General features: G+C 35.8%; 2 protein-coding genes across 2 annotated transcripts; both read right to left on the bottom strand.

The window, feature by feature from the left end:
- Positions 1-2,283: 2,283 nt before the first annotated feature.
- Positions 2,284-5,612, bottom strand: LOC145593980 (uncharacterized). The gene is made up of 2 exons (XM_081650334.1): positions 5,286-5,612; positions 2,284-2,466 (listed from the first exon to the last, which is right to left on the bottom strand). The coding sequence occupies exons 1-2, from the start codon at positions 5,610-5,612 to the stop codon at positions 2,284-2,286; spliced, it is 510 nt and encodes a 169-aa protein (XP_081506460.1).
- Positions 5,613-6,574: 962 nt separating this feature from the next.
- LOC145595915 (aminopeptidase M1-like) lies at positions 6,575-15,021 on the bottom strand. Its single transcript, XM_081652348.1, has 19 exons — positions 14,748-15,021; positions 14,499-14,644; positions 14,016-14,118; positions 13,393-13,579; positions 13,204-13,297; positions 12,949-13,102; positions 12,739-12,843; positions 12,525-12,641; positions 12,325-12,438; positions 11,571-11,753; positions 10,966-11,221; positions 10,754-10,875; positions 10,582-10,679; positions 9,195-9,372; positions 7,890-8,004; positions 7,700-7,767; positions 7,543-7,617; positions 7,192-7,269; positions 6,575-7,081 (listed from the first exon to the last, which is right to left on the bottom strand). The coding sequence occupies exons 1-19, from the start codon at positions 14,976-14,978 to the stop codon at positions 6,899-6,901; spliced, it is 2,607 nt and encodes an 868-aa protein (XP_081508474.1). The 5' UTR covers positions 14,979-15,021; the 3' UTR covers positions 6,575-6,898.
- Between the last annotated feature and the right edge of the window lie 109 nt (positions 15,022-15,130).

Raw genomic sequence — 15,130 nt, 5'->3', positions numbered from 1 at the left:
GATATCGTAACACTAGATGTCATAGCACTAAAATTTTTATATTTTGGATTAGGCTTGACTATTCCATTTCGACTACGGGTGACAATACTAGAAGGAGGTGGCGGTGGACAAGACACAGAAGGAGTCGGAGCCGTAGATGGGATGGAGCTAGAAATAGCATTTGGGTCATCTGGTTGGGTAGGACCAAGCTGGGCCGTGGCTGATTGAACAGGCCCACGTTCCAGCGAGGCCCTATTATGCCCACCAGATTCCCGTGTGCTAGGAGAAGAAGGAGAGAGAGCTGGAATTGGGCTGCTGTGGCGAACTGGGCTTGAATGAGGGGAAGGCCCAATTGGCGTGGAGCTAGAGGAAGGAGATAGAGAGTGGGCCGTGGGCTGCATATGTTGGACAACATATGAATTTAGACCATCATCTAGAAAATCATAATCACGAGAAAGTGGCTTATACAAATCCGCAAAAGGAAAAACACCTTCATCAAAAATAACATGATGACTAATAAATATTTTATTAGACGATAAATCAAAGCACTTATAACCCCTATGATTCGGTGGATACCCCAAAAAAACACATGGTGTTGAGCGAGGTTGAAGCTTATTGATGGTGGTAGATGGAATCAAGGGATAACACAAGCACCCAAAAACACGTAAGTGAGAATAAGAAGGTTCCTTTTGATACAAGACTTGGAGAGGGGATTTGTATTCTAGCAACTTACTCGGAAGAATATTACGAAGATATGTCGCCATTTGGAAGGCATGATGCCAAAATGACGGGGGTAAAGAAGCATGAGAAAGAAGAGTACGTATGATATTATTCAATGATCGTATTTTTCTCTCGGCCTTTCCATTTTGTGAAGAGGTATGGGGACATGAAAGACGAAAAGACATGCCATTAGACTCACACAAAGCCCAAAACGGACCGTTATCATATTCCCTCCCATTATCACATTGAAAAGTTTTAATTGGTCGTTCAAATTGAGTACGAATGAAAGCTTGGAAGGCTAAAATTTTGTCAAACACATCCAACTTTTTAGCTAAGGGAAAAGTCCACAAAAATTTAGAATAATCATCCAACACAAGCATATAATAACGATGACCCAAAGAACTCAAAACAGGAGAGGTCCATAAATCACTATGAATAATATCAAAAGGCATAGAAGTACTAGAATTCGATGACATAAAAGGCAATCTAACGTGTTTTCCAAGTACACAAGAATTGCAAACATGATTACTAGAATTACGAGTACATTCAATGCTTTTATTACTACGAAGAGTCTATAAAATAGACGATCCCGGGTGTCCCAAACGATCATGCCACAAAGAGGAAGCTAAAGCTGTAAAAGTTGATGGAATTGAGTTTTTGAAAGTGGTGGTAAGAGGATAAAGGTCTCCTTGGCTATCACATCTCATTATTGGCATCCCCGTCCGATAATCCTTCACAAAAAAACCATAAGGGTCAAACTCAACGGTCACACAATTATCAGTTGTAAACTTCCTAACAGAAATCAAATTTTTAATAATTTTAGGGGCATGAAGGACATTAGTAAGGGACAAAGGTGGGTTCGGGGAAGGCAACGTAGTATGACCACAACCATGAATTGGAATAGAATGACCACTACCGACAATAATACCATTAGGATGATTGCTCAAATTAAAATAAGACGAGAGATTACCGTTGGAGGAAGTCATGTGCGAGGTTGCACCGGTGTCCATGTACCAAGAAGGATCGGGTTGGTTCAATGTCATGGTGTGCATAGCCGACTCGATGTTCGTTGGAACAAATGGCATGGGCTGCTGAGAAGAGGCCGTGTACACCTGCTGTGGACGAGGACCCAACACCCCGGGCTGCTGCTGCCTGTACTGCTGCTGCTGGGGTCGAGCCCAGCCTTGGGTGGGCCATGGGCAAGGAGGAGCTGCCCACGGAGAAGCCCATCCCCAAGGCTGGAACTGCTGCTGCCACGGTGGAGGTGCAGCCCAGCCTTGCTGCTGCTGCTGCCGCCCACCGCGGTTGTAGTTCTGGCCGCCGCCACCACTGCCGGAGCCTGGCCGCCACCACTGCCGGAGGTCTGGCCGTGACCACCACCACTAGAATTTTTATTTTTCTGATTTTTCTTATTTTTCTGATGTTTGCCCCGAGACTCACCCCCTAAATTTGCAGCTTCACGAGGAACACCCGCCACCATTGCCGTAGCCGATGTTGTAGCAGCTTTCTTCGCCAAACCGGCCTCCTCCAAGGTGAGCATAGACCGTGCTTGGTAGAATTGAGGTAAGTGATTGCTTTGCCGAATTAACGTAGCCACCCCATCATATGCTTCCGTGAGACCGGAAACCGGTTATTGTCCACCGGTGCCCCAACATTTTTCAACTGATCGGAGAGGCTTTTAAGTCTTTGACAATATGCCGAGAGATCTGGAAAATCCTCCATGTCGGTGTTAGAGAACTCGTGCTCAAGGGTCACGGCACGGGAATGCTGATTATCTTGGAAAATGTCTTTAAGTGTAACACCCCAATAATTCTCTCTTTAAACCTCTGAGGACCCTGAACAATATTCAAGAGAATTACTGGCGTGCTACCGCCACGTGTTCAAACGTTAAGGCTTTATCAGAAAATAGCAGCGGAAAAACTAAATCAGTTATAAATAAGTTTCAAAACCAACGAATGAAACCAAATTAAGTCATATAACTTGGAACCATTAAGGCCCTTATTCAAAACTCAATAAAAGTAGTAAGTGATTAAATTCAATGTTCAAATAAATTCAAACCCAAAAGAAATAGTGTCGAATAAAATCGAATTAAAATAAATTCAAACTTGCAAAAGAAATAAAATGAAACAACCAACTCTCTACTCAAGATCCCACAACCCTGATGAATGCTGCATGTGTATGAACCTGTGGTAATTCTGCTCCCCAATATTACAAGTGTAAAAATTGGATCGTCACAGGGTCATTGAAAGGCGAAGGCCATGACCAAAGAAAGACACACAAAGCACGCAATCAGCAAAGCTGAGTACATACAAGCTGCAAAATAAATTAAGAATTCCATAACATGCTACTAATAATCAATCATCATGCATCATTAAATTATAGACTCAACACACGACTCAACTATTTATATTACTAAGACTCCATTAATTAATAATAGGTAAATCATCATTTTTATTCATTGGATTACGCAATAGACAAGGTTGTCCAACCCATGCTCCATTTGGAACATCAATAAAAGAAAAACCCCATGCCTCCTTTCGGAAACATCAATAAACATCCAACGACCACGGGCGCGACTCCGTGACCGTAGTTAGTATGAGATCTCACCTAACTCCTAGTTTTGAAAAATATTTGAAATAAGAGACTCGTAGATCAGACGGCCTCGAGAAAAGTACACGGCTAATACCCCATGTACCCCAACCCCTGATTGTCATTACTCCAGAAGTGCACCAATCCAGAGTTTTATTGCTCATTCATCTTGCACTTTACGTGATTTACAGGTTTAGACTTGGTGATGACTCATATGCATAACAATACAATCAATCCAATATCAATTCAATCAAGTAAAGCAACTTTTCAATTTCAATTCTTGATTTATTAGTGGCAAGCAACATTTATTATTTATTCCTTTACTACCTCGGTGTATAAACACCTTGAGTGCATAAGGCACCCCAAACTCTTAACCTTGTCTTATAAGACATGAACCATTCCTTTACTCATCCTATTTCATTAAATCATGAATGAGTAATAATTAAGTCATTTAACCAATCACATACCTTTGCCTCTAAGCGCACCTTGCATAATTAGAACATAACCAATAATTACAATAAGGAATAGTGCACGTCAAAGGAAATTCACAATGTATAACCAAACAATTTAACCCAGTCATCCCTAGACATGATACTAAGTTCTCGATCCGTCCTTAAACATGCACCTAAAAGCAAGGTTTTGTAACTTGTACGTACCTTGAGCAAACGAATTGGTATGCCACTTTACTAACTAGAAATCACCTTCAATAAACTCCTCTCCTAAGCCAAATAATAACATCTCAATCAATACCCAATCAATTAAATTTACAGCAGTACTAACTTACTTTAAAACCTTCAAAATCCAAATCAAACAACACTTTAAAACCTTCCCTTTTGTTAAAATTAAAGGCTTATATATAGTTCTTTAAATTTTTCTTCATAAAAACCTTAAAATACACTCTTATACATGAAATTACAGCAAGTTCAAAGTCTAATAAAAATCTGAAAATTATATAAAAACCATTAAAATCTCTCTTTTTAATGTGTGATTAAACCCTCTTTATAAAACATCAAAAGTAGTACTTAGAAACTATTTCCAACACTTGAAACTTCAATAAAAACATATATTTATGCTTAATTAACTTTAAACATAATTAATTTTATTATTCAAACTCAAGGATAATATTTTAAGTATGTAAAAACTTCGTTAAAATCAAAAACTGCCCGAAAATCATATTTAGAGGCTGAATTTGGCCTCGAGAGGGTGGTGCTCAATACCATAGGTAGGTAGTGAGTCTTTCTTAAAACGTGGTTTCCACATGGAAAACACTACTTTTTTGTCAAAATCGGATGAGTTTAGAACCTGATCGGGATTAAAACGGGATTAATATTAACGAACGGAAATCTAAAAATTAAAACACGAATCTATGTGTTCAAAATAATCTGGAATTAAGTTAAACTAATCAGTAGTTATAATCACCAAAATTTCAAAACATCATTACTATAAAAGCCCTAAATCAATTGTTCATAAAAACCCTAAAATCATGATTTTCAATAAATTAAATTGAAACCCTAGGTTTATAATTCATAAAATATGAAATTTATAACATAAATATAATCTGAAATTTATAATCTTTATACCATTAAAATGTAATTTGATACTAAAAATATAATCTTTATACTAAAATCAAAACCCAAAACAATTAAATTAACATTAAGCAAAATAATGAAACAAAGGAGGATGAAAATAAGACTAATCTTTTTGTGTGGGAAATTTTTGGAGATTCATGGGATATTTATAGGAGAGAATTATTGTAGGGTAAAAAGAAAGATTGGGCCTCATAAAAATAATGGGTCGATTAAGTAAACAAATGGGTTAGGCTTGTGTGATTGGACATAAATTGTAGAATAAAGGTGCATAAAATAATTTGTTCAAATAATTTTCGACCCAAATTAATAATTTGAAACTTTTGAAATTAAATTATGAAAAATAACAAATAAATATTATAAATAAAATAAATTTTCACTTATAAAATATTTAAAAATACGGGGGATTACATTAAGCCTCTTCCAAGCCGCCATTGCCGTGGAATCCGGTTCCATAGTTGTGTGCATCAGGTCTTTAGAGATGGTAGAATAAATCCACCCAAGAACCAAAGCATCCAAAACCACCCATTGCTCCTTTTCCTCCTTGGTCGAAGGTTCGGCCACCTTCTCTTCCGGAGCAATTATGTGATGAAGAACCTTGTGAGATCGAGCATTGATCTTGAAGAGTTCCGCCCAAGTAGAATACTCAACGTTTGCCATTTCAAGTGTTATGGGAACATTGTGTTTGATATTAGACACGGTAAAGGCCGGATGAAAGGAGCTTTTCGAATCCGACATTGTTACAGTGCAATAGAAGAAAACAGAGAGAAGAAAGGGAGAAGAAGAAGAATGGCGGAACAAGAGAACTAGGGTGCAGCGGAAGATTGCCCTAGACTGCTGATACCATAAAGGAAGTATATTCCGTGAGTATTGCCTTCCTTGAGTAGCCAATATATACAATTATACAGCCTAAACATGGCACTAACTAAGCTACTAATTAAGAATTAGCTAACTATAAAAAGATCCTAGCTATAAACAAGGAAACTAATATATTTACATTGACTAAGATATATTCAAATAATATATCTTAACAAACAACTCACTATAATCATAAACACTTGTCCTAGAATTTTTTTTAGCAAAATGTGACCTCAAAATAGAATCTTAAAGGTTTAAATAACCCTCAAAACCTAACTAGTCCATTTTTTCAACATGCAAATCAAGATGTTTATGGTAATCAATTGTATGTGAACTTCAAATTGAATTCTTAGAATCAACACAAACCCCTAACAATAATTGAGAAATTTTATGAACATAAAAATTGGAAAAAATAATAAAGCACACAAATTGAGACATTTATAGTTTTTTTTTTTTTTTTTTTTTTTTACCCAATTTGACCTCAATTCGGATCTTTTAGAGTTTTAGGATCAAATTAAGCTATTTTCTCAGTGCATAAACTGAGATAGAGTTTCGAACACACAAATCGAGTCATTTCTAAATCTTTTTCCAACTTTGGCCTCAAATTGGATGTTTAAGGGCTAAAATGACTCAAAATCTTAAACAAGCCATTCTTATAATGCAAATCGAGATAATTTCAGAAAACGCAAATTGAGACATTAATTATAATGGAAGTTAAGATTAATTGGTTAGTTAATGGTTAACGGACATATTACGCAACTAATCATTTAACTAGAGCGAGCTCATGCTAACATGTCTTGTTTTGTATAGATTATTGATTGATTGGTAACTGAGAAGAAAAATTGAGGAACAGTACCTTTAAATTTTAATTAAAATGAAATGCTAACCATTAAAAACATTATTTATTTTTAATCACTTTAAGCTAAAGAAGCTCGACTTATACTAATAATTTTTTTTTTTAAAAAAAAAAAGTTAGACAAACACAAACCATGTTGGTCAAACAAACTCAGACTAGTAAATAAACTTGTACTAATACAGGACCCCCAATGATCAAGCCATGGTCAAACAAGCTCGAACCCGTATCTTTCAATTACAATTTTATTCTTGGGGTACCTTCCACCACTCCACCTGTTCCTTTCAAGACCGGGAGGCTGGACCGGAGCTCATCAATTTCTATGTGACAGTTCCTGCACAACTTGTGCAAAGTAATTGTCATTCTGAACAGCCTGAACCCACCTTGCATTAATTTGAACTCTCTCAAGACTCTGCTTCAAGGTTCTTGCAATCGTAGGCTTCATTCGACTTGAGAAAAATTCCTCGACTTCCTTTGCCTTTTCAAGTGTGGAGAACTGTGGAATTCCAAAGTGAATACTCATCAGCAAATAACCAAAGCAAAAATATGGCAAATGCTCTGAGTGTGCAATTCCAAATCATATAAAAGAGAAAGAAAGAGACATACTGGTGACACAATTGCACTGATAAAGCGGGTGATCAGATAGCCAGAGCCCCATGTTTTTGAAATGTAATCCCAGTTATCCTGTAAGCAGCATTGGTGAAAAAAAATTGAGCTAAACATTTGATAAAAATAATACATACACCAACACTTTGTAACCAAAATCAAAATTTCCTTTTTTTTTTTAAAAGCAACGACAATTGTGGATTGCATTATGCATGCATGACTGTTGTCCAAACTAAACGAAGCCGTTCATACATAGTCACCACTCATAAACTTAATCAAAGCGATCTATCAAATATTTCACAAATACACTGATGAAGAATAAGATTTCCAGTACTGTAGTATGGGAATAACCTGAAGCCATTTCCAAGCAGTTTCACGCCCTTCCTTGCTGACTGAGAGTCCGAAAATAGCATCTTGACTTCGAACCTTCACAATTTATGTTTTAACAATCAAGATCAAGATATTGCATCATTTGGAATCAGACATCAAAAGTTTAGGTTTAGCTTACCTCAGGAGACAACAAAAAGTTGAGAACTTCAAGAACAATACTTGGGTCTGGACATGAAGCCAGTGAACCTATGTTTCCCCCACACCAAAAAAAAAAAAAAAAAAAAAAAAAAAAAAAAAAAAAAAAAAAAAGAGAAGTCAATGAGTGAACTAGGTAGCCTCAGAATTATGCAACGAGGAAATACTATTACCTATTATACGTCCCTTCTCCTGACTCAGATCAGTCTCTTTGTATACTTTTAAGAGAGCTTCATAACCTGACTTATTTGATGCGTTGACTTTCTGCATCACAGCAGTATATGTAGCCTACACAATTCACAAAACACACAACCATTATGAGATCTTGAGCTTTAAACTAGTACAGCCAGGATTGGCAAAGGACATATATGTGAATAACATGTTCTAATTTGGCCCTAAAGATCTGATTCACCAAATACCTAATATATAGCAGATGAGACACAAGAGAGCAAGGTGTTCATAATACAAGGACCGGCCATAAATGCAGATGTAAGGTAGAGCTAGGAAGTCCTATAATAATGTGATTTGATGTAGATATGTCAGTTGTATACTTGTATAACGGTGTGTCAAGAAAGAAAAACACTACTCCCTCCAATCCTATTTGTCAATCTATTTCCCAATCAGGAAGGTTAAAAAATTCTTCTCATTTGGAATTTTTCCATACATGGTTATACTATTCCATCAATTTTCCTCAATTTCTTGGTGAATGTACAAAAATATACCACCCTTCTCTTTTCCATACAATCTCTTAAACAATTTTCCACTAATTGAATTTCCCCATGCATCATTCCAAAATTTCCAATTTTTAATCATCATTCTCTCCTTCCCATGCATCATTCCAGAATACTTTTGAAAAGTGACAAATTATTATAGAATTAAAATCCCTCTCATTGAGATTCACTTTCCCTAATATACTCTTCGATTACAAATGGAAGGAACAAATAGGATTGGCACAGTGCTCATTTGCTTACTGGTTTTTCTTTACTTTTATGGCAACTATTGGGTCGATTATACAAACTACTGAATGATATAGGGCTTAATGACCTCTAATGGACTTAGAGTGTGTTTTATTCAACCGATTATCACTTACTTGGACTATCCTAACTGTAAATTGAGCATGGGTAGCCCTTATTTCCTCTTGTAGTTTCACTTATAATTTTATTCCAATGCTTTATCTTTGGTAGCACAGTTGTCAGATCAGGGTAAAAGGTAGATATAGGTTTCCATGGGCTTCACTTCTTTTCACCAATGTAACCCTAAGTTTGCCCCAGTTTTTGGTCTTATGCATTCTCCCTCCCGTCCAGAATTTGTTTTCTTACCCAAATATATATACTCAGATGAAGTGATGACAAAGTACGATCAAAAAGCATCTTTTAATAAAATCATGTAAATGTGATATTTCAAGCATTGGAGGGAGAGAGAGAGAGAGAGAGCATTATGGACATATACAAAGAAGTCAATTTTATGTGATAAAATACCTTTCTTGTATCAGGTGGTAGAAGCGGTGAATCCCTGTCAGCACAGAATGCATCAAAGCGCCTAATGGCTTCATTCAGGGTACTTTCATGCCCAAGCTCAGCAAGCACAGTTAGTAGCTCCCCTCTCAACATAGCATCCAAGTGGCTCTCACCTGACTTGGGCTCCCAGCCAAGTTTCCTACAATTTTTTATTTATTTTTTTAATATAGAATAATCAAGAAGAAAATAGGCAAAGCCACAATGGCAAAGGCAGAGTCAAAAGCAAACTGCCATTATTTCCCAAGCATTGGCGAGTTGACTTACAAAACAAGCATGGAACAAGACTGTCAACTCATATTACCCCACACAAGCCGAAAAAAAAAAAAAAAAACAAAAAACTTCAGCAACATAGTAATTAATTTTTTTAAAAAAAAAAGTGAACTTCACCGTGGTTGCTTAATTACAGATTCCACCCATAGGCTATGCTCAAAAAGCAGCATTTTTAGAGCATCAAGGCTCAGGCGGACAAATATATTTAACTCTAAAAGCTACATATTTGGTGATAAAGCATCACGGCCCAGTGTGCACAAATAATTCACACTTTAAGATTCTAAAAGCTAAATATTGAAATCAAACTTCAAATCTGAAGTTATTGTCCATAAATCATAGAACTATCCAACACAAAAAGAAGGAACTTAGGCATCTATGTGGCTAAATAATACCAGTGTTTGTTTCTTACAAGGTAGCATCAAAGAAATATTTTTTACCCCTCATTTACTACTAAATAATACCAACGTCTATTACTCTTCTAAAACATTGTCATCCATTTAAGATAGTAGTTTATTTTAGTTATTCTCTCTGATTTTATTTGTTCATCCTATTTAACATAGATCCTTGCTTGTCAAAAAAAAAATAAAATAAAAACATAGATCCTTGAAGTATTATATTCCATAATAATCATTGAAATGTCTAAAAGATTCCAAATCGGACAATCAATTATAAACAGGAGTGTAAAATTTTCCAAACAATTATACATTGATAAGTCAAAACTCCACACGATTATGCACCATTAAATCCTCTGATTCCAACATTTAAAATTATTTACCTTCTAGATCTCTCACATATCTCAAAAGAGGCAGAGTAGACTATCCCTAGGAACTTCTCGTGGAAGCAATTCTAGGGAAGAATGAGCCAGAACAGCAATTTAAGGTCACCAGAATAGGATTGTTTACATCCTTAAATTCTAAGACTAATATATTGTATCCTAAAGAAAAACAAATGGATAGCACAAAACAGATACAGTTTGAGTAAGTAGCTCCAACCAAATGCATAAGATTGTCATATATGTATTAGTTGTTACCTACATAAATAAATAAACTCATTTTGATCTCATATAAAAGACACTAACCTTGCTGGATACTCAAAAAGGTTGATGAAGAACTTTCTGAGGTTATCAACTAATTCAGGCGTAGCATCAGCGACTATTCTCATAACTTTGTAGCTTATCTAAGGAAACAGAAATACAAGATAAGAGATTTGCACAATTGAGTTGCTTCAATCACAAATTACTGTGAACTTACATTTATTAAATTGGAAAGAACAGTATATTCAGTTTCCTCTCTGAATGATGCAATCAAAGTCAACAAAGTTATCAGAGATTGCTGACCACTCATACACAGGGCAAACAAGTCATCCAAAACACCTGTTGGTAAGAATTTTAATGTCAAACATTGCAAAATTACTTCATTACTAGAAATGGCAAAATCAGGCCAGAATTATAAAAATATCATACCAAATCTATCTGTTGCAGACAATTGGCCACTCTCTATAGCATGTCGAAGCTTAGCTCCAAGTTCTTCATCATATTTCACTCTATAAAACCCTGTTTGATCTACATTGAGCTTAACCCAACCACCGTCTTTGATACTGAGACTTCCAGACTTCTCTTTCAGGAGATAACTATAACGGTTATCGTATGATCCACAACATAAAGTGATTGGGACAATCCATTGGCTGTCACTAGGAGAACCGCTCAACAAAAAGTGTGACTGTCATCAAATTGCACAATATTAGCTCTAAAACCAATGCAAGAACAAACTACCTAATGCAAAACCTCATACTTCCTCCCATTTTATTAATAAGTGCAACATGTAGAGGTTGTACAGAGAGAGATAGAGAGAGACAAAAAAGTGGTCCAATGCAATTAAAAGAGAGATAAGAAGAGAGTCAAGAGACTGTAGCAAAAAGTAGGGATGTTAACACTTATTATACAACTACTAATTAAAAAGAGGAAACGTTGCACTTTTAAAAAAAAAAGAGTAGGTAGTATGACGCAAACAAAGTAAATTCCAAATGTAATACTGTACTGAAAGAATTATTTAATTACAAGCATTGCACCTGTTCTACATCCAGCTTTTGGTTTTTGACCCCCACGGAAACAACAGGATATCCTTTCTGTTGTGTCCATGAATTCATTAGTTCCTTTACCGGTTCGCCTGATACCTCCTCAAGAACAGCCCATAAGTCTTCAGTCTTTGCATTGGAGCAAGCATACTTCTTTATGTAGCATGCAAGAGCTCTCTGGTAGAAGCAATTAACATAAACTTAAGCCAAACCATCCAACATTGAGCAACAATGAAAGTTGAAGACATATAGTAGTATAAAGGGCATATCATAATGTCTAACCAAGCAGCCATGTAAAAGAGACCAAAGAATACTTTTGATAGAGCAAAACCACATTAGAAGGTCATGCAATAACGAGGCAAAGTATAACAATCAAATCAGGTCTCTAGCAATCATAATCACAATAATAGAATGTCAGAACTACCTAACTAATACGAAATTACTCCATAGAGCATGTGAAGACAAATGATTCTTCATTTCTTCTATGCCAATTAATGCAACCCTATACTATTTTGGGGACCCTTGAGATAGTTGATGAATAAAGTAGAAATTAAAACGGTTACAAAGACAACAAAGAAGTAGAGTTCAGATTCTAGAAGCATGATGTTCTGAGGCAGAACAACATGAACAACAGAAAACAAGAATTCAAAACAACATAAACATGAAGCTGATAACAACATGCAGTTTCAAAAACAACAGAAAACAAAATAGCAAATTCAGAAATTATGTGGACACAACAGGACTGAACCTGAAATGTATCTGCACCAATATAACTTTGCAGCATCCTGATGACAGACGCGCCTTTCCTGTAACTGATGGCATCAAATATTTCATCGATTTCACTAGCATGATTAATCTCCACCTGGAAGTAAGACACAGTTTAGCACTATAAGTTGAATTTCCAGACACTGTTACATCTAGAAAAGCAAACAATAAGCAAAACAAAACCTCAATAGGATGTGATTCAGAAAGACCGTCCAGCCTAAGCCCATCAGTAGTCTGGTCAAGAAATTGAGTCCAAATATTCCATTCTGGAAATATAGCATCAGCTGCTAAGTAGGACACCTGAAGACAGCCAATAATAGTACAATATAATTAATACTGAAATACCAATTTATATTGCAGTATAAATAGAAAATTGCTTTGATTAGTTTTAGAATACCCATGTTGCAAATCCCTCGTTCAGCCATAAATGAGTCCACCATTCCATAGTCACGAGATTTCCAAACCATTGATGAGCCAATTCATGAGCAACTACAATAGCAACCTTAAAAGAAAAGAACTCTATCACTGAATATACAAGGGAAGTAATGCAATGGACAAGATCAAGTTATAGTGAATCAGTGATCATCCAGCTAAACAAATAAATTACCCTTTGCTTATTAGCAGCGGCAGAGTGTTTCTCATCATACAACAATGCATTCTCACGGTATGTGACCAAACCATAGTTCTCCATGGCCCCGGCGGCAAAATCAGGAATAGCAATCATATCCAATTTGGGTAGGGCGTAAGGCACATCAAAATACCTTTAAAAATGTTAAAGGTAAATTAACACTAAAACAGAAGAAACATGGGAAAATATATAGCTTGGAACCATCAAAGAAAAGAGAGAGTAGGGGCAAGTTACTTTTTATATAATTCAAGTGTCTTAACAGCGACCTCCAGAGCAAACTTCCCTTGGTCTGACTTGCCAACTTGACAATAACATCTAACTTTTATACCTTCACAATATGAAAGAAACATGGTCATATATACAGGTCCATTGAAATGTAATTCATCAAAATTCACTAGCAACAAAATGTCAAGTCTAATATACCATCAGATGTGTGACTTTCAACAAAATCAAACGAACCCACAACTACAGCAACCAAGTACGTCGACATAATCGGTGACTCCTCAAAGTAAACCGTCTTAAGATCTCCTTCTTTCTTTTCTTCAATGACAGGCATATTAGAGAGTGCAACAAGATCTGATGGAACATCCAAGGTAATCTTGAATGTAGCCTGAACAGATGAGAGATGGACAAAGTCAGATGATAAGCCAAAGGCCACAAACACAAGGGAAAGCAAATTACAACGACAAATCAAAATTGTTAAGACTTGACATGTCTGACAACTTGGTGTTCACCTATCCCTTTATGTCACTCTCAATATGCAAATTACCAAGAAAAAAGTTCACAACATCAACAGACAATTAAACAGGTTATTCAATTGACGGCAGTCCAGGCAAAATCCAACTCCAAGTATCAAAACAAGCTATTTTAAGGAAACTTTTCTGATTAACCTAAGTGTCAAAGAACACTAAGAATTACACAAACAATGCTTCTAATCACAACGAAAACCTAGCATAGCACGTAAACATAACAAACATCTATGGGGGTAAAACAAATCTAAGCAATCCCAATACATCAGCACCCTAAAGAAACATAAAGAAAAAAACCTTGGCAGCTGGTTCATCCCAGCACGGAAAACATCGACGTGCATCAGCAGGTTCAAATTGAGTAACCGCCATGTTCTTCTTCTCCCCGTTGATCTCATACACACTGAACAATTGAACATAACAACATACATAAGTAAAATAAACCAAAGATTCAAAATTTAGCAACCCAAAACAAAAATTATAACAACATACATAAATAAAATAAACCAAAGATTCAAAATTTAGCAACCCAAAACAATAATTAACAGTTCATAAGAAGCTAATGCAGTTCAATGGGTGCATTGCATGCCTAATTATACTAATTCAAAGTTCATAATAAAGGCCAACTAATCAACGCTTTCCTTGATTAACTAATTTTAAAAAAAAAAAATTCTCTCAAAATTACACAATCAGTAATGCAATAACAAATAATTACCCATTAAAACCATTTTAAATTTAAAAATAAAAAATAAAAAATAAAAAATAAAACACACACACACACACCTTCTATAGAAGCCCTTCATTTGATCGTTTAGGGTTCCTTGAAAAGAAATATTCAAAACCCCAATTCCAAGAGGAAGCTCTTCCGCAAATTCAACAACCAATAACTCATCTTCTTCAATCAATCCTACCCCAGAAGATCGAAATTCCTAAATTCAAAAAAAAAAAATCAAATCTTTATTAGCCCAAAAACTGAAAAATCAAATCATTCAAATAAATAAAAATTAAAACGAAGTGGGATTAGATTATAACCTGAGAAGATGATTTGTGATTGAAGGAAACAGAGGAAGAATCAACATTGAGATCAGCAGCATTGAGAACGAAGAGTTTAGTGGGTGAAACGACATCAACATCGATTGAAACGACACCGTCGAATTTGCAGGATTGAAGGTTGGGTTTAAGGCGGATGTCGTAGCGTTTTGGGGTAGCAAATTTGGGGAGACGAGGTTTGCCTTTGAAGTCTGAGTAGGATGAAGATGCCATTGTTGTTGCTTCTTGTTTTTTTTGAGTTTTCTCTCTCCTCTTCTTCAAGTAATCAACTAAGTACATAGAGATTATACGAGGTTACTTTATTTATACACTTTAGTCAGTACAAATATTTGTTTTTGTGAAAAAAAAAAAAAAAAAAAGAAAAA

This window comes from Chenopodium album, chromosome 19 (assembly GCF_948465745.1).
Source record: "Chenopodium album chromosome 19, dcCheAlbu1.1, whole genome shotgun sequence".
Taxonomy (NCBI): domain Eukaryota; kingdom Viridiplantae; phylum Streptophyta; class Magnoliopsida; order Caryophyllales; family Amaranthaceae; genus Chenopodium; species Chenopodium album.
This window is presented reverse-complemented; position numbering and strand designations above follow the sequence as displayed.

Excerpts from the sequence above, each read along its gene's own strand:
- LOC145593980 (XM_081650334.1), bottom strand. The coding sequence starts at position 5,612 with ATGTCGGATTCGAAAAGCTCCTTTCATCCGGCCTTTACCGTGTCTAAT. Across the intron at positions 2,467-5,285 it reads CGGCTTGGAAGAGGCTTAAT|CATTCCCGTGCCGTGACCCT; the intron begins GTAATCCCCCGT and ends CAAGATAATCAG.
- LOC145595915 (XM_081652348.1), bottom strand. The coding sequence starts at position 14,978 with ATGGCATCTTCATCCTACTCAGACTTCAAAGGCAAACCTCGTCTCCCC. Across the intron at positions 10,680-10,753 it reads TTCTTTCCAATTTAATAAAT|ATAAGCTACAAAGTTATGAG; the intron begins GTAAGTTCACAG and ends CTGTTTCCTTAG. Across the intron at positions 8,005-9,194 it reads TACCACCTGATACAAGAAAG|GCTACATATACTGCTGTGAT; the intron begins GTATTTTATCAC and ends TGAATTGTGTAG.